Raw genomic sequence first — 15,965 nt, 5'->3', positions numbered from 1 at the left:
ATGTAGCCGGCCGGCCTTTTGCACCGGTCAGCTGACTCCGGCCAATCAATGCAGACCAATTGATCAAGTTTCAAGTCCCAGAAAGCATCCATCTGAATCCTTCATTTGATTGGGTAATATTGCATTTAAGTATTAAGAACTCGATCAACACCAATTGAAAATTGGTTTTGGTATAAACAATTTTTCAAAATATTTGGTAACCTTAAACAATTTTTCTTAAACATCGACCTTTGAACCATTGTTATTTTGGGTAAACATGTTCTAAGAATGAAAAAAATATTTTTTTTGGAAATAATGCTAATTTGTATCACATAGCTTAATATACACCGTTGGTCAATTAGAGAACTTAAATTAATTTATATATTTAGAATATAATGATTGTTTACAATGATATCAGAATCTTGTCCGTAAAAACTTAATCTAACTTAAAATATATTTGAATTCTATATTTCAATATATTTAATTGTTCTATCTATCAGTCAGTATTCCAATTTATATCTAATTTAAGATTTTTACATTTTAGTAAGTAAAAATTTTATGATACATTAATAGATCGATACATTAATATCAAATCTTCGATGTAATGGTAGTCACATCACTTTCAAAACCGTCCATGTAGTGATAGCTAGCCAACTTCTTACAGCTGGTCTACTACCACTGCATCAACTATCAAACTGCAAGAAAAAAATTGAAAACAGTTGGCAGCTTCTCTGTTCCTTATAATCAAATTCAAACCAAGGGACAGATTGTGGTTTGCAAAGTAATTCTTCTTCAATGACTGTCTCCGAGTACAAGATACAGAAAAAGGGTGGAGATGACCACGTACAGTCTCTAGCTATACTTCCTATGAAATTCAACATTTTACAGCTTAGAGTTGAATTTCACTGCAAGTATGAAACTCATGGAGACAGACACAAATAACCTCCTTCCCCCAAAACCAAGACAGACCCCCCTGCTCTTGATCTACATGCACCTAGAGACTACTATATAAGTATATATACACCTTAGGACAAAAAAAGAAGACTTCCGAAAAAAAAAATCATAAACTAAACATTTGAATCACTATTATTACTACTCTTATTATTGTCATTATCATTAGCGAAATCTAATTCATCACCTAATAAAAATAAACAATCTTCTTCTCCCTTGATTTCAGCTTTGTCTGTCTTGTCTGCCTTAACCTCTGCGCTGTCATCCACAACTCCAGCAGCTCCTGTCAACTGTTTGGCTTTCTGGGCTTCAAACTTCCAATCTGTAACACCCAAAACCACCAACATGGTCACAGCACAGGAACCCTGCGCCGCCAAAAGTCCGAGCCATAGTCCCATGAAGTCTAATCCGGCAAAGAACCCCAACCCCACCGCCACCGGCATTCCCACAATATAAAAGCACCCCAGGTTTATGTTGGCCCCAACTTTCGGCCGCGCCGTGCCTCTCAGCACGCCGCAGCCTGTTGTCTGAGGGCAGTTTCCCAGCTCGCAGAGCCCAATTATGGGCAGGACCAACGATGTGAGGGCTATGATTTCCTTGTCTTGAGTGAACATGCTGGCCCATATGTTCCTTACCATCACTGCAAAGATGAGAGCTGTTAGGCCTAGAATGAAGCTGCAACAAAGCCCCACAATGGCCGCGAGCTTTGCCTTTTTCGGGTTGTTTGCTCCGGTTTCGTTCCCAACACGTGTGGACACACTGAAGCTCAGAGAGGAAGGGAAGATGTAGATTAAAGAAGTGGTCTGGATTAAAACCCCCATTGATGCAACTGTTGCTCTTGGGTTCAGTAACAAACCGCAGAGCAAGATCATGATCTCGTACCACCACCATTCAAGGCAAACAGAAATGCAGCTTGGTATGGCCAAATTGAGAAGAGTCTTCCATTCTCGGAAACACTCCATGGAAATACCTCCCCAAGTTTTCTTGTACACGCCGGAGATAATGATGTAGAGTATCAAAGAAATTACGAGATTGAAATTCGACCAAACGCCGCTTAAGGCAACACCTTGGATTCCCAAATTTAGGTGCGAAACCAGAAAGCAGTTGATGGGAATGTGAAGGATGATTGCCAGAGTTGCGCAGAATGTCAGAGGCAGAGTGATGGATTGAGATCTTAAGTAAATTCTCAAAGGGTGTAACAGAGACTGAGCAAGAAGATCGGGAAGTGAACAGAGGAGGTATGATTGGGCTTCAATGGAAATAGCCTCGTCTTGGCCGCAAAGGATTAGGAGTTTCTTCATGTTGAGCCAGAGAATTGAAATGGGTATGGAGGTAAGTACAAGGAGAAGAACTGTTCTTTGCAAACAGAGGCCGAGCAGAGTATGTTTTTTGGCACCAAAAGCTTGGCCGCAAATGGGTTCCATTCCCATGGCGAGACCGGATAAGATGGAGTATCCGGTGATGTTGGCAAAGCCAACGGCCAAGGAGCCGCCGGCTAAGGCCAGGTCACCGAGGCGGCCGAGGAAGAGCATGGAGATCATGGACCGGGAATAGAGTAAAAGGCCGGTAAGAATCATAGGGAAAGCAATACTAGCTATGGATTTTGCTTCTTTCAGAGCCAAGGAGAGATGGGATTTCTGGGGTTTTTGTTCCTTTCTGGGATGAGCTGTGGTTTTGGAGATCAATGGGGTGGTGAGAAGGGGTTTAGGGTCTTCTGAGTTTGACACATAGTCTGAATTGCCATTGCATGAGCAGCAGAGAGGAGGAGATGTCATCCTGCACATTATGATTATTATAAGTGTTTGTGGGTTTTTGAGGATCAATTGGAATCAAGCTTAAGAAAACGAGAGAGAGGGAGAATGAGAAGGAGAGAGATATGTGGGGGTCTTTAAAGGCAGAAGTGAAGGTTATATAGGGCTTGGGGGGGGGGGGGGGGGGGGGGGGTGAGGGATGAGCTTTGAATATAGTGGGTGCTTTTTTGGAGGAACTATTGTGTCCTTGTAATGACCGGCCAGCAAGTCAGCAACACCCAGTGAGAGATGGGTGTAAAATCCACTTTCATTTCTCAAACACCATGAGCAAAAATATAAAATAAGAAATACAGTATATTTCTGCAGCACTAAGATTTTGCTGAGCTAGATCTAATTTATAAGCTGGTGTATGTTTGTTTCTTGTTTCTTGTTCTAAATTTATATCCTCAAATCCCAACACTAATTACATATCAATTTAGAATTTTAGATTGATAAATCAGGTCAAAGTTTGTAACGTTTTCGGTTAGGAAAGATTAGACAAGAAGGAAATGAGACAAAAATGATTTGGCCGGTTGTACTTGGACTTGATTTCTAGGTAGAAGCCAAATAAGCCCATTGATTCAGGGGACCCATTTATGATGCAGGGAAATTTTTCGAAAATATTGAGCTAGACAAGCCAAGGATTAAGGGGAATAATATATTATACCCCGTTGCCAGCCCAGAATTGTATGCTAATTTGCTTCATGGATATACGCATTTGGCTTAATGCAAGGCTTGCACAGTTGCACTGCTCCACCGCCTTGGCCTTGACAAGGGTTTTTTTTTTTACTTTTTATTTCAACAGTTTATGACTGATGGATGGATAAGTCCAAAGAAGGATTCCGTTTATCTGTTGACTAACAGTAAAAAAAATCGTGATAATTTTAAAGTATAAAGATAATGTGTTCGATGAAATGTTTTAAAAAAATTAAAGTATTAATAATTAAGTAAGTAAGCAATATAAAATCCGTCTATTTTAAGAATCCAAATCGCTTTCAACTTTACTATTTGTAATTAGCATTTCATTAACTCTCAACTGCAGGCACCGAGTTAAACAATTGAAAGTACCTGTAAGGGCAGGCTACAACTTCACAAGTACCTGGGTCTCATACGGAACCGCTCATTCAAAACCATGTCGAAATTGGGTATCTTAATTCATCTCCCCTTTGGGGGATGGGACAATATATAGGGTTGAATGGCACTATTTTTGGTTGAACCCCATTACCAAAATGGTAAGTATCTTAATGAAAATGGAAAAGAGAAAAGTCAGCTATTGTTGGGTTTTTTCCCCTTTGAAGTCGTTTTTATATAAATTTGATGAAGCCGTTGAAAGTCCTATTGATACAAGTCGCTCCTCTACAGAGAAACACCGCCAAGTGGATGGCATTCATGGTTCCACACGGCATGAATTGAGTGTTGAGTGGGTTGGTCTTTCACTGTTTCTAGATCTTTATAAATATCAGATAATTTAAAGGAGGTTCTAAAACTCTAATGAAAAGTGCATGCAAGGCCCTCTTTTTGGAGTCAAATTATTAAGACAAACCATCGTCTTTAAGTCATAAAAACGTGTAGAAAATTCTTCACATGCTTCATATTCAGTGTCTTTAACATCTACTTTGACCCCCGAGATTTGGGTTCCACGCTTTTGAATGTGTTTGGTGTCAATATGAGCAATCGTGCGTCCGATCGACCTCATTCTTGTAGTTGTTTGGAGAATGTTTCTTCATGTTCTCTTTGTCATTATATGAGTCCAACTTTCGGTTGAACCCTAGTGTGAAGGTTTAGAAGATACCCGAATAGACCAAGAAAAAGGTCATAACAAAATACCAACTTTCTCTTTTCAACATTCTACATTGATACCTCATATTTTTCATTCTCATTATGTGTTGTACTCTTGTAATTTGAACAACTTACGTTCAAGATTACTGATTAAAGATCATCGCTATAAAAAAACACTAAAATTAAAAATAGATTCGTCACCTACCTATATCATAAACGGAAGCTATTGATTACCTATAATCCAATAAGAGTCTCTTATTTGATAATTGTTGGATTTTTTTACTTTTGCTAGAAATAATTTTAGAAAAGTGATCTTGCAAATCAACAATCCGAACACGTAAAATTTAATTTTTGATTGAAAAAAACTAGAATTCTAGAAAAGAATAAAGGTCGTAATTGATTGCATTCCCCGAAAGAAAAGATAGAGATTAGAAGGAAGAAAAGTTCCTGTACAGAATGTTGGAAAAGAATAATATAGAGCAGGGAGAGACATGGGAATCGCTAAATATGGCAAAAATAAGAGTCACAATCAACACAACTGTCAATGCCCAAAGAAGGAAAGAGTGAAAGACCATGTTAGCTTAACATGTTCTAGCTGCTGCTTCTGTAAAACCCTAAAAAGCAGAAAAACCAAATCCCTTCGGTCAATACTTGGTGTCGTATCATTACGAACATTGAAAGACTGATTTGGTCTTGACGTACTGCAAACCTCAAGGCAGAAATGCTTTCATTGTGGAACTCAAAGGCATCCAATAAAATCGGCTCATTTCAAATCCTAATGATGATGAAGATGACAGATTCAAGCAATTCAGCACCGACTAAAACCTATAATACATAAATGTTATAATGAATCTTTGCCGACAATAAGCATGCATGCCATAAAATTCTAGGGCATGCAAGAAAAGCAACGGCACTCGTTTCAATCTGTTTCAAAATGACTCAGATCCTCGATAACTCTTTGTTGACCTTAGAGAGACTTTTTTTACAGCAAACTATAGTTTATACAGTAGAAATAAATACATGAAAATGATGTTTATATATGAACAATTAGTTTTAGTCGTATTTCTTTTACTTTCTTGACTACTTTCTCCAAGCTACTCAATTGAGTAATTCTTATGAATAACAATCATAATCGAGCAATCTTCAGAAAATCAAAGGGATCCAGAACGATAGCAACAGAAACCACGCACCAAGTGACAAAAGCTACAGACTTTGAAACTTCTGTCAAACTTCGATTTTTTTGTTCCAAAGCTGATCATGATCTCAACATGATCCAAGAAAGTTGTAATAATGAACTAAATCCTATGTAACAGCCATAAAAATAATCTTATTATTATCTTAACAATGGAGGAAATCATTGTTAGACTAATTAGGGTACATTCTTAGACAAATAGCGTGATTACAAGTAAGCAAAGCTCTCTTGTGCAAACCGCTAGTTCAACTATAATCAGTCTTGTCATTCTTCGTCTTCAATGTCGGAAAAGCTATACATCTTAACAGTTAGTGAGTAAACGATAAGCTTAATGAAAGGTAATGAGTCATCAGAATCTCGTAGTCGGTTCTTTTACATTTGAATCGAACATTAACAAACCAAATAAATTTTAAGGATCCAAATTCTAGGGGGTCAAGATCAGATTAGATATAATCTTTATGAGCTTGAACATTGATTGGTCAAAGAAATTAGGGATGTTATCTAGATCAACGTCTTAAAGTTTCAGTCTTCCTTGGTATATATCAAGTTGATCAAACTAAACTCTAGTGCTTTTTCATCTTAACTTAGGAAGCACTTCGAAGAGAAGCATCTCAGAATTCCTTTTTTGACTTGGTCATCTTTACAAAAGCCATTGTTGAGGTCACTTTGTAGGTTATTGTCTTGTTCACCGAAAGCCATTCCCATTGGTTGGTAGTGTGGGAAGAGACACACTCAGACAGGGTGTGAAATGAGAATTTGGAATTATCATTAGGATTAGGAACGATAAGATTGATAAGTGTTCACACATGGCTAATTCGCACGTGTCAGCAGTCCGTAATATATTTGTTCATATTTAAAGTTATCTGATCGGAAACGCGTAAAACGGTCATTTTCTTTGACACAGAATCATTTGCCGACCTGGGAAAGGTAATAACAAGAGAATATGAACTGAGATTCTTAAAGAAGCGTCTTCGGTTCTTTCCTTCAAGTTAGAAAAAGGAACCCGAATTCGGATACACTGCATAGTGAATAGTGGAAACCGAAAGTTAAGATCCTCAATGTAAAAGTGTGTACTTGTCTTAATGGTTATGACAAATTATGCAAAGATACTACATCTCAAGTCATAGTTAACGTCTTGGTTCTACCGTTCAAGGGTCGTGTAGTGGTAGTAACAGTGTTTAAGACAAATTTGGCTATGAAAACATCAATATAGCTAGAGCATCAACTTACAGCAAATGAAACTTAACAAATCCGACATAAAATGTCATTAATTTGGTGCCAAATGGGGGCAAATTCTGTATTAGGAGTCTTGCTCAGAAACAATAACTGAAAATAGTAAGTTCCTTCAAGGTTTTAAGCAGAAACTACAACACATGAGCATCTAAAAGCTAAAACTAGGCTACACGAAACTACACAAGCTGTATCTCTTGATCAAACCCACATTGGATGTCCTGGGAACTACAAATTGCAACAGACAAAGCTTGACTCCACACGTCACCAGACACTAATACGGACCACCAAGATCATTCCTCCTCAGCTTGGGGTGAACGGCTGCAGTTGACAATAGACAAACAGAGATGTGTTAATAACAAGTCAAAAGATATGCAAGCATATAATTATGACAACTCCAGTTGGTTACTGGGATTGAAATTCAAACCTGTTATATCTCTCATGCATGGGGCTTTCAGGCCCACCATAATTGGGGCTGTCCTTGCCATCGGGCACAGAGTTGGGACTTGGAATACGACCTTCTTCGGGGCTGTTGGCCCTCTCTCCTTCATAAGGGCTACTGCTGGGACCATGACCATTTTCCGGGCTAACTCTAGCTCTCTTATAAGGAGGAGGACTAGGACTTGGAGCATGGCCATTTTCAGCAACAGCCCTATCTCTTCCAACATAAGGACTACGGCTGCGGCTGCGATCACGGCCATGATCAACACTCACCCTCTCTTTTCGGGGACTACGACTGGAGACCCTCCCACGATCAGATCTCTCCCTCCTATAAGGACTTGGGCTGCGCCCACGGGCATAGTCAGGGCTTGCTCTCTCCCTTCGGTAAGGACTTGTGCCACGTCCATAATCAGGACTACCCCTCTCCCTCCGGTATGGACCAGGGCTAGGGCCACGGCCATAATCAGGGCTTCCCCTCTCTCTTTTGTAGGGACTTGGGGATCTTCTTCTGTCACGGCCTCTCTCTAGTGACCTATCACGACTTCTCCTGTCAGGGCTATAGCCATCTCTTCTTTCATCATCATCACGAACTGCATATTCAACCGATATAACTCGGTCCATCAGCTTGCTGCAAAGAAGACAAATCCAGAAAACAAAAATTAGTGCAACTTCATATTGAACTTAGCAAAGAATTAACAGGGGGGAACAATCACGGCCTGCTCTAATATTGGCATCTAAGCAAGAACACCAATTCCAGAAGAGAAAAAAAAGAAAAAGAAAAAAAAAACAAAGTTGCATCATCAAATGCCCACCTCATGTTTGTAGCCTCCAGTGCCCTAGTAGCATCCTCCTGTGACTCATACTGAACAAAAGCGAAATTCCTTCGGATCCTTACACTTATTATTTTCCCATATGGATCAAAATGCCTCTCCAAATCCTTGGTCCTGGTGTGATATGGATCAAAATTTATAACAAACAAGGTCTTTGACGGCCTTGTATTAGTTGAAGACCTTCTTGAAGCACCAGGTCTTCTAGAACCACGCTCATGCTGCAACGAACATAAATGTGCTCAAGACTGTATACACTTGAAACAGACCTGACAACCAGTTACATAGCGAAAAGTGATGAAGGGTACTTACACTGGATACCTTTGACCATTCAACACGAAGCCTGCGCCCTTTTCGACCAAATTCTCTCCGATCGAGTCCCCGTATTGCATAGTCAGCATCTCTCTCGTCATCCATGTAAATGAATGCAAAACCTATAAAATAGTAAGGTAAAATACTCTGAATAGATTGAAATCAAATCCCATATCTGTTGTACGAAACGAAGGTAAGAATTCCCCCGACAAGGATTCTTAAACAACAGACCGCATTCTTCCCTTTGGCAATGTAACAAGCCACCCAGAATTCTATCCTATTTAACAGTTTGGCAACCTCCTGGAAATCTATAAACTAAGTGACCAATAAAATTAGTAACAGACCTTGTATAATGAACTAAGTGATGTCAAGGGACAAGAATCCAAAAGTGAATGTCTCATGGTGGGTCAGTGTAAAGATGGTGCCTTCTCCATCTAATCTGCTGCCTTTGCGGTCGAATCAGCAGTGTTTCAATCTTGAAACATGTCTGACATTGAGGGCTGGGCGAAAGTCATGAGGAATGAAAGACAATGGTGACTGTGGAAATGTGGAATGGTGGTAGTGCCATTGCAGGTCAGAATGACTCTTCTTGAAAACAAGAAGAGGGATCTCGTCACAGGCAAGAAACGGAATTCTGTAGAGCCCATCCACTAGCCTGGAAGAGAATGGATATCCCAAGATAATCCTGCGTCAAAGAAAATGTTGAGTATGGGGGTTTATGCGTCATATAATACATGCTTGTTTCTTAAACGTATCCTGAACCCCCACAGGAACTCAACAACGGAAGACGGCTGCCGCGGAGCATGTGTTCGGGATGATTATTCGGTTGGGCTGCCGAAGAAGCAGGGCATGGGTGAGACGGGTGGATACGGCTCGGATGAATTGCCTTGCTTCTGTAACCTCCAGGGGATAATAGTTTTACAGAATCCTTACTATCAATGGACAATCAGTGCAGATTACATGCATATGCACAGATCTGGATCCCTTGTTTGGAAATGAATAGCAAACCAGACACATGACTACATGAGTAATTACTACATCAAACAACCTAAATGAAGTCGATTCTTCAAATCTCCAAAATTATATTAGCAACACACTAACCTTCCTAATGGTTTCTGATAGGCAAATCAAGACTGGTGAAAAATAAATGCCAGATTTTGGAAGCTCATACATGTTTATAATAAAACCTAATAGCCCAAAAATACAGATTAAAGTACAATTTTTAATGAAAATGTCTCGCTTCGTTTTTTTTCTCTTATCTCAAAAGTGTTGCAACTTATTATTTTTATTACAAGTGAAGGAAAGGGTGACTTTGGCCAAATAACCAGAACATGGAAATGAGAAAGACCAACAGTTAATAAATAATAAGCTTCAGACAGATAGAAAGGTAACCAACAAATGATGAGCAAAAGAACTCACCAGCCTTCATATCCACTCTATCAACCTTCCCATATCTTCCAAAAAGCCGCTCCAGATCATTTTGTCGAGCATCATACTCAAAATTCCCACAAAAAATGGGCCTCATTTCCTGGAACAAGCAAGATGAACTGTTCATCAACATACTAATTAATATTTCACACCATTCAAATAAGACCTACATCACTTTGCAATCAGTCCACCATAAGCATATCATATCGTAACGAAAACAAACTAACAATTCAGCATTACCTAAATTAACATATATTTATATAAAAACAAACCTAACACCAATCATTCCTCAAAACAGAATTACATCAACATTTCATTTTCTTAACAGACCGCTACATTACGAGACTAATTTCATTATCAAAACCTCATATCGTAATCTTCTTCAGCTGAAAACTAACACAGCAGTCACAAAAACCTCAACAGTTACTGAAAATCACTCTGTTAGACTCACCTACACACTTACACTAAAACCCGACCTCCGAATTCAATTCAACCAGAGCAAAATATACAGCAATAACAATTCTATCAATCTAAACAACGAAAACAATTCCCAATTCAAGAATCAAAACCACGAAAACAAATCAACATTAATCCAAAACCAGATCAAGAAACAACACAGACTCGAATCCGATAACGAATTGAGCCAAGAGAAAAGTCAGATCTGCAATTATGCATAACCTAATCGCCAGATCCCAATTTTGCGAACAAAGAAGCACGCTATAAGAAAGCGTTTCGTTTCGAATTTTGATCGGTAATCAAGCGGAGAGCTAAGGAAATAGAGATCGAATTCCAGCGGGTTCTTACCTCAAATCAGAGCCGGCGATTTGAAAGTGACGGAGCTCAAACCCTAGCGATGAAGAAAGTATCAGTTTCTTCGATTTGACCGAAATAAAGCCCTTGTTAGTGAAATAAATAGTAGAAGGAGAAAATCCACGTTTTGGAAATTTGGATATTGTCGAAAGAGGCCCTGTACTTTCAATATATTTGTACCTTCTGTCCTCTATTATCAATTTCTTTTTTCTTTTCTTTTTGGGTTCTTATGGTTAATTTTCTTTCTATTGTTTATGGTTAATTTTTTTTTAAATTTCTTTTTGGATTTATCAAATTGGAACAAAGAAATTGTCTGTGGAGGAAAATCATTAAGTCTAAGGGAGAATTTTATAAATGGTCACTCAATTATGACTCATTCGACACTTTGGTCACTCAAATTTCAAATATATTATTTTGATCACTCAACTATTACACTGTCAATTACTTTAGTTACCCAACGAGCATTTTATCTCACTTTGATCACTTCTCTCAATCATTCTAATACATATTTCTCAATTTTTCACAATTAGTTGGACGAAAATATTATTAATTTTGTGGCAAATAATTTTTTTTTAATGAAAAAAATTAAAGACGTGACTAAAGTGAATAACAGAGTTAAAGTTGAGTAACCAAAGTGTCGAATAGGTAAGAGTTGAGTGACAATTTAGAGAGAGAATCTCCCTAGGTCTAATACTAGTGTTGGAAATTATGTAGCCGATGCTTGCAAAGAATCAGACAATTATATTAGTTTCAGATATTAAAAAATAAGAGATGCTTTCGAAATAAGGTAAAATGTTTTTACATTTACATTTGATTGTTGTGTTTGCAACTTAGATGGTTGTAGGTCCTTTGAGATAATTTGGTCAATGTTTTTTTTTTTGTGAAGAGTGATTCATCGATTCATGTTTTGAACAATTTGTTTCTAAATTATTGTGTGTTAATAAAAAAGATAAATGAAATTTATTTGATAAAGTAGCTAAATTAAGGCTTGAGGAGTATAAAGGAAGACCCTGTTAAGCACTTTGGATTCAATGGACTGGGCCTTATTGTCTATTACCTTCACTGGTTCATATTGGTTTGGGCCCGTTTTTCGATTGTGTTGGGTTGGGCTGATGTAGTACAGATGTTTTATTATCAGCCAACTTTTTTATACTTTATGAACTAGATTGAAATACATTCAAACCTAAGAACCAAAACAAAAGTAAGGAAACAAATAATGCATGCACTTTGTAGCTGATTTCATTATTTTGGGTAACTTGTCTTCATCAAATAAACCAATTAGGAGCTTCAGAGGAAGAACCAAATCAATCCTCATGAACTTGATCAATACTCGGCTGCATCTCAGATGCTCCTTGTCCTTGTCCATTAGAGCTAAGAACTGCAATCTCAGCACGTATTTTGGCTAATTCAGATTCTATGTTATGTATTTGCTGTTGTAAATGGAAAATAAGCGCAGCACAGCCATACACAGGATTTTGTATTCTACTTTCAGCCTCATAACATAAAGTTTCAATGGCTTGAGCTCGAAAATACGGTTGCAGTGATTCCAATTCCTGATAAATCATAAGGAATAACACATCAGGGTAAATTTAAATTGCTTCCCAAGCACCTGAGAGACTGATAATGACCCAAGTACCTGAGAGATTGATAATGACCCAAGTACATATAATGTTCAATGAATATATAGTACCTTAAGCAAGGTGGCAACATTCTTGGCACCATAGATTCTATGAACATGTTCAAATCTTTGAGGATTGTTGGGGGGAAAATAGGGAGCGAAAATGCAATCTTCCGGACATCCTTTTCTCAAATACTTGCAAGCAGCACAACGACCAACCATTATTCTAAATCTAGAGTGGATCTCAGAATCTCACTCACAAAGATTCTTCCGATCTTTTTTACTAGAGAAAGAAATCTCTTAGAAAGATTTTGTGGTGTCTTGATCTATAAAGAAGAAAAGACAATGGTATTTGTATGGATTTGGTGTTAGATATGGAGAGAAAATGCCAACGGCTACTTTTCAAATTAAAGATTTTCAGGGAAGTTTGTCTAATTAGAACTTACAATTAGGGCATGATTTTCTCAATTTCAAATTTCTTACCCTATTCAACCATTGTAGTTGTAAAATTTGTATTGGTTTTAGAAACTTTTGTGGTTCCCTTAATTTGCTAAGCGTAGGATATGTATTATGATATATTAGCAGGTTTGGGAGAGAATTTCCAACAGCTACTTTTTATTCAAATTGTTTGGATTTCGATTTTTGTTGTTTATATTCTTTTTTGTTTCCTAATATCATCCTTAGAATTCGATCAGCCTGCGTTACCTTGATAGCTAGCTATATCTATAAAGTCGATCAATTGTGGAATCTTCATCTTCATAGCTAGTGTGTGTACCTTGACAGCTCCATGTTTTGAGCAATGCTGATAATATGTTTAAAGTGATGATTTCATCGTCCACAGCCAAGATATTGATATTGGCAGAGTACTGCCTCTCTTCAACAACTCCCTCTGCATCCATTTATGCTTATATGGTATGAATGTGGTGCACTCCTTTGATCCCCAATGAGGGCTCTTCATAATACAAGAAGATGCTTAGGTGGCCACATCAAATGAAGCTTTTTACAAGTGTAAGAGCTACTTATTTTTTCACCCATAATAGACCAAGATTCATCATTCTAAAGTTAATTTGTAAGTTAGGATTTCTGCCAATTAATTAAAGTGCTTGCTGTTTTCTTTGTGAGGGTATATGTAAACACAGGCAGCAAACCCGGAGTGGTTTGAGTTATTTTCCACAGTCACATAATGCACAAATTTTTCATGCCAATCTACAACATGAGTTTTATTAACCGAGATTTCCAAAACAAATGGTGTACATCAAGACATAGCTTAGAAGGACCTGGACTTATCAATGGAAGCTCCAATATCTAAGATACAAAAGATATATAACTAGCTAGGTGGTGGGCAGAATCATAAAATCTAGTTTGGGACTCAAAACCATCCGGTGAATAACCACAAGGGCGTTCCAGCACATTATCTCCATGTGTTGAGGTTGTTAACAGAGCTGGATACATTAATTGCAAAGTTTCATCATCAAAGTCTTGCATCATATGATGAGCTAGACTTTTTCCTGGGGCTCTTAAAAGTCCAGGGCCTCCTCAAAGATCATAGCTAGGGTCCTTTAAAGCATTTTCAACAAACTGGTCCTCCTCAGTGCCTTCACTATTGTTTCGATCAAGCAGCATACTGTTGTGGTTAGCCGCCAAGTCCAAATCAAGATTAATTTCCTCATTTGCACCTTGGAACTGGTCCTGATGTACCAATCTATCTCTTAGTTCTCCAACAGAGATATAGCAATCAATATACGTTAAAGGTTGGGCACATATCATAAGACTATTGAAATTGTAGGTTTAATTAAAGTTCTTACCTATGCTGTGCAGATCATTACGTATATTCATGGTATTATTAAAGTTAGAAGGTTCAAGAGTACTTACAATCTCACGATCAAAGAGGCCAATCACACTGCCATTTCTGTTTACAGCTCGCATATCCCTTGGTTGATTGTTACCTTCTTCATTGATGCGCAAAGTGCGGTTTCCCATGGTGGAACTACCAGCACCTCTTCCAGCAAAGACTTTCCCAGCACCGCTACCACGCCAGCGAGAAACAGCAGTCCAGGTTGAAAAAGGAGGTTCAGATCGTGCAGCCAGGCCATTTGATGTTCCTGCAGCAGCTTGTGCATAGCTATAAGGGACCACCGGTTGAGGAAAGACAACCATAGCTTCATTGTTTACCATATTCTGCACTACATCTAATGAAGCCATTTCAGGGGGAAGTAAGTGTCTCATCATGGTACTCTGAGGGCAGGCCCTAAACCCTAAACAATACGCATAGTTAGTTTCTCTGTCATTATCATTTTATCAGCCAGTTTTTGTATAATTCAACGTACAGGAACAGCTTACCATCATGAACTTGATCAGTACTCGGCTGAACCTCTGGTTCTTTTCCTTTTCCATTAGATCTAATAACTGCAATCTCAGCACGTGTTTTGGCTAATTCAGATTCTGTGTTATATATTTGCTGCTGTAATTGGAAAATAATCGCAGCGCAGCCATACACAGGATCGTGTATTCTACTTTCAGCCTCATAACATAAAGTCTCGGCGGCTTGAGCTCGAAAATATGGTGTCAGTGGCTGATCAATCACAGAGAAAATCAGAGCATGATAAAAATGTAACTCAATTTCTCCAAAGCACTGAGTATGAAGAATAATGTAGTTTGGTTATGTGTTTATTGCTTCCCAAGTACATTGCTCTAGTGAGAGATTGATGATGACCGCAAATAAATTATGACTAAATATTGCAATAGAGTATTTTTGGTTGCAAATGAGTATATATAGTGTTCAATGAACAGTACCTCAAGCATTTTGGCAACATTGCTGGCACCGTAGATTCTATGAACAGAATCAAATCTTTGAGGATTGTTGGAGGGAAAATAGGGAGCGAATACGCAATCTGAAGGACATCTCCTTCTCAGATACTTGCAAGCAGCGCACCGACCATTAACCATTATTCTAAATCTAGAGAGGATTCCCAAAATCTCACTCACAAGGATTTTCTCAATCTTTTTTCTTCCTCAAGAAAGAAATCGATCTTTTAGAAAGATTTTGTGGTGTCTTGATTTGTTCAGAGGGAATGAATATGGTATTTGTGTGGATTTTGTGTTAGATATGGAGAGAAAATTGCAACGGCTATTTTTTTTCAAATTGAAGATTTTTTAGGAAGTTTGTCTAATTAGAACTTATAATTAGGGTATAATTTTCTCAATTCAGATTTCTTACTTCTCACAACCATTGTATTTGAAGAATTTTTACTGGTTTTGGAAACTTTTGTGGTGTCCTTAATTTGTTAAGCAACGGATATGTATTACGTTTGGAGAGAATTAACAAGGAAGCTTAGCTGATACATATTCACATATAATTGATAATTAAGTTAATTGACTAAATTTGAAAATTGTTGTTTATATTCTTTTTTGTTTCCCTCTATCAACCTGCCTTACCATAATGCGTGGGCTAATATCCAAGCAAAGTACAAGGCATAAAGACGGAGCTCGAGAGAGCAAACACTTTTTACAAGGCACAAGTATATGCTCCATGTCCATGTAGAAAAGAAATTAAGCACACTAATTAAGTCTCAACAAGGCATAACCAAATTCAAATTTTCCACCAGTCT

The 15,965-nt window shown here is 38.0% G+C and overlaps 4 protein-coding genes across 6 annotated transcripts; all 4 read right to left on the bottom strand.

Annotated features, from left to right (window-relative positions):
- Positions 1–746: 746 nt before the first annotated feature.
- On the bottom strand, positions 747–2,812 carry LOC112174017 (protein DETOXIFICATION 49). Its single transcript, XM_024311738.2, has one exon. It carries the CDS (start codon positions 2,712–2,714, stop codon positions 1,047–1,049), a length of 1,668 nt encoding a protein of 555 aa, XP_024167506.1. The 5' UTR covers positions 2,715–2,812; the 3' UTR covers positions 747–1,046.
- Positions 2,813–6,927: 4,115 nt separating this feature from the next.
- Positions 6,928–10,869, bottom strand: LOC112173862 (serine/arginine-rich splicing factor RS41). 3 transcript variants are annotated; one of them, XM_024311641.2, is made up of 7 exons: positions 10,734–10,759; positions 9,921–10,029; positions 8,846–9,186; positions 8,502–8,623; positions 8,175–8,410; positions 7,349–7,990; positions 6,928–7,242 (listed from the first exon to the last, which is right to left on the bottom strand). In XM_024311641.2, the coding sequence occupies exons 4-7, from the start codon at positions 8,604–8,606 to the stop codon at positions 7,215–7,217; spliced, it is 1,011 nt and encodes a 336-aa protein (XP_024167409.1). In that variant the 5' UTR covers positions 8,607–8,623; positions 8,846–9,186; positions 9,921–10,029; positions 10,734–10,759; the 3' UTR covers positions 6,928–7,214. The 3 variants fall into 3 exon arrangements, with proteins under 3 accessions (XP_024167409.1, XP_024167347.1, XP_040368306.1); XM_024311579.2 differs by lacking the exon at positions 8,846–9,186 and having other exon boundaries at positions 10,734–10,869; XM_040512372.1 differs by lacking the exon at positions 10,734–10,759 and having other exon boundaries at positions 8,846–9,477; positions 9,921–9,937.
- Positions 10,870–12,043: 1,174 nt separating this feature from the next.
- Positions 12,044–12,579, bottom strand: LOC112171990 (LOB domain-containing protein 24-like). The gene is made up of 2 exons (XM_024309144.1): positions 12,430–12,579; positions 12,044–12,292 (listed from the first exon to the last, which is right to left on the bottom strand). Exons 1-2 carry the CDS (start codon positions 12,577–12,579, stop codon positions 12,044–12,046), a joined length of 399 nt encoding a protein of 132 aa, XP_024164912.1.
- A 1,314-nt stretch (positions 12,580–13,893) lies between these two features.
- Positions 13,894–15,303, bottom strand: LOC112171982 (LOB domain-containing protein 27-like). The gene is made up of 4 exons (XM_024309131.1): positions 15,151–15,303; positions 14,698–14,929; positions 14,230–14,612; positions 13,894–14,046 (listed from the first exon to the last, which is right to left on the bottom strand). Exons 1-4 carry the CDS (start codon positions 15,301–15,303, stop codon positions 13,894–13,896), a joined length of 921 nt encoding a protein of 306 aa, XP_024164899.1.
- Positions 15,304–15,965: the final 662 nt, after the last annotated feature.

Source organism: Rosa chinensis, chromosome 1 (assembly GCF_002994745.2).
Source record: "Rosa chinensis cultivar Old Blush chromosome 1, RchiOBHm-V2, whole genome shotgun sequence".
Classification (NCBI taxonomy): Eukaryota; Viridiplantae; Streptophyta; class Magnoliopsida; order Rosales; family Rosaceae; genus Rosa; species Rosa chinensis.
This window is presented reverse-complemented; position numbering and strand designations above follow the sequence as displayed.

Excerpts from the sequence above, each read along its gene's own strand:
- LOC112174017 (XM_024311738.2), bottom strand. The coding sequence starts at position 2,714 with ATGTGCAGGATGACATCTCCTCCTCTCTGCTGCTCATGCAATGGCAAT.
- LOC112173862 (XM_024311579.2), bottom strand. The coding sequence starts at position 10,026 with ATGAGGCCCATTTTTTGTGGGAATTTTGAGTATGATGCTCGACAAAAT. Across the intron at positions 7,991-8,174 it reads CTGGAGGCTACAAACATGAG|CAAGCTGATGGACCGAGTTA; the intron begins GTGGGCATTTGA and ends TCTTCTTTGCAG. Across the intron at positions 7,243-7,348 it reads ATGCATGAGAGATATAACAG|CCGTTCACCCCAAGCTGAGG; the intron begins GTTTGAATTTCA and ends TGTCAACTGCAG.
- LOC112171990 (XM_024309144.1), bottom strand. The coding sequence starts at position 12,579 with ATGGTTGGTCGTTGTGCTGCTTGCAAGTATTTGAGAAAAGGATGTCCG. Across the intron at positions 12,293-12,429 it reads ATGTTGCCACCTTGCTTAAG|GAATTGGAATCACTGCAACC; the intron begins GTACTATATATT and ends ATGATTTATCAG.
- LOC112171982 (XM_024309131.1), bottom strand. The coding sequence starts at position 15,303 with ATGGTTAATGGTCGGTGCGCTGCTTGCAAGTATCTGAGAAGGAGATGT. Across the intron at positions 14,930-15,150 it reads ATGTTGCCAAAATGCTTGAG|CCACTGACACCATATTTTCG; the intron begins GTACTGTTCATT and ends GTGATTGATCAG. Across the intron at positions 14,613-14,697 it reads TACTGATCAAGTTCATGATG|GGTTTAGGGCCTGCCCTCAG; the intron begins GTAAGCTGTTCC and ends CGTATTGTTTAG.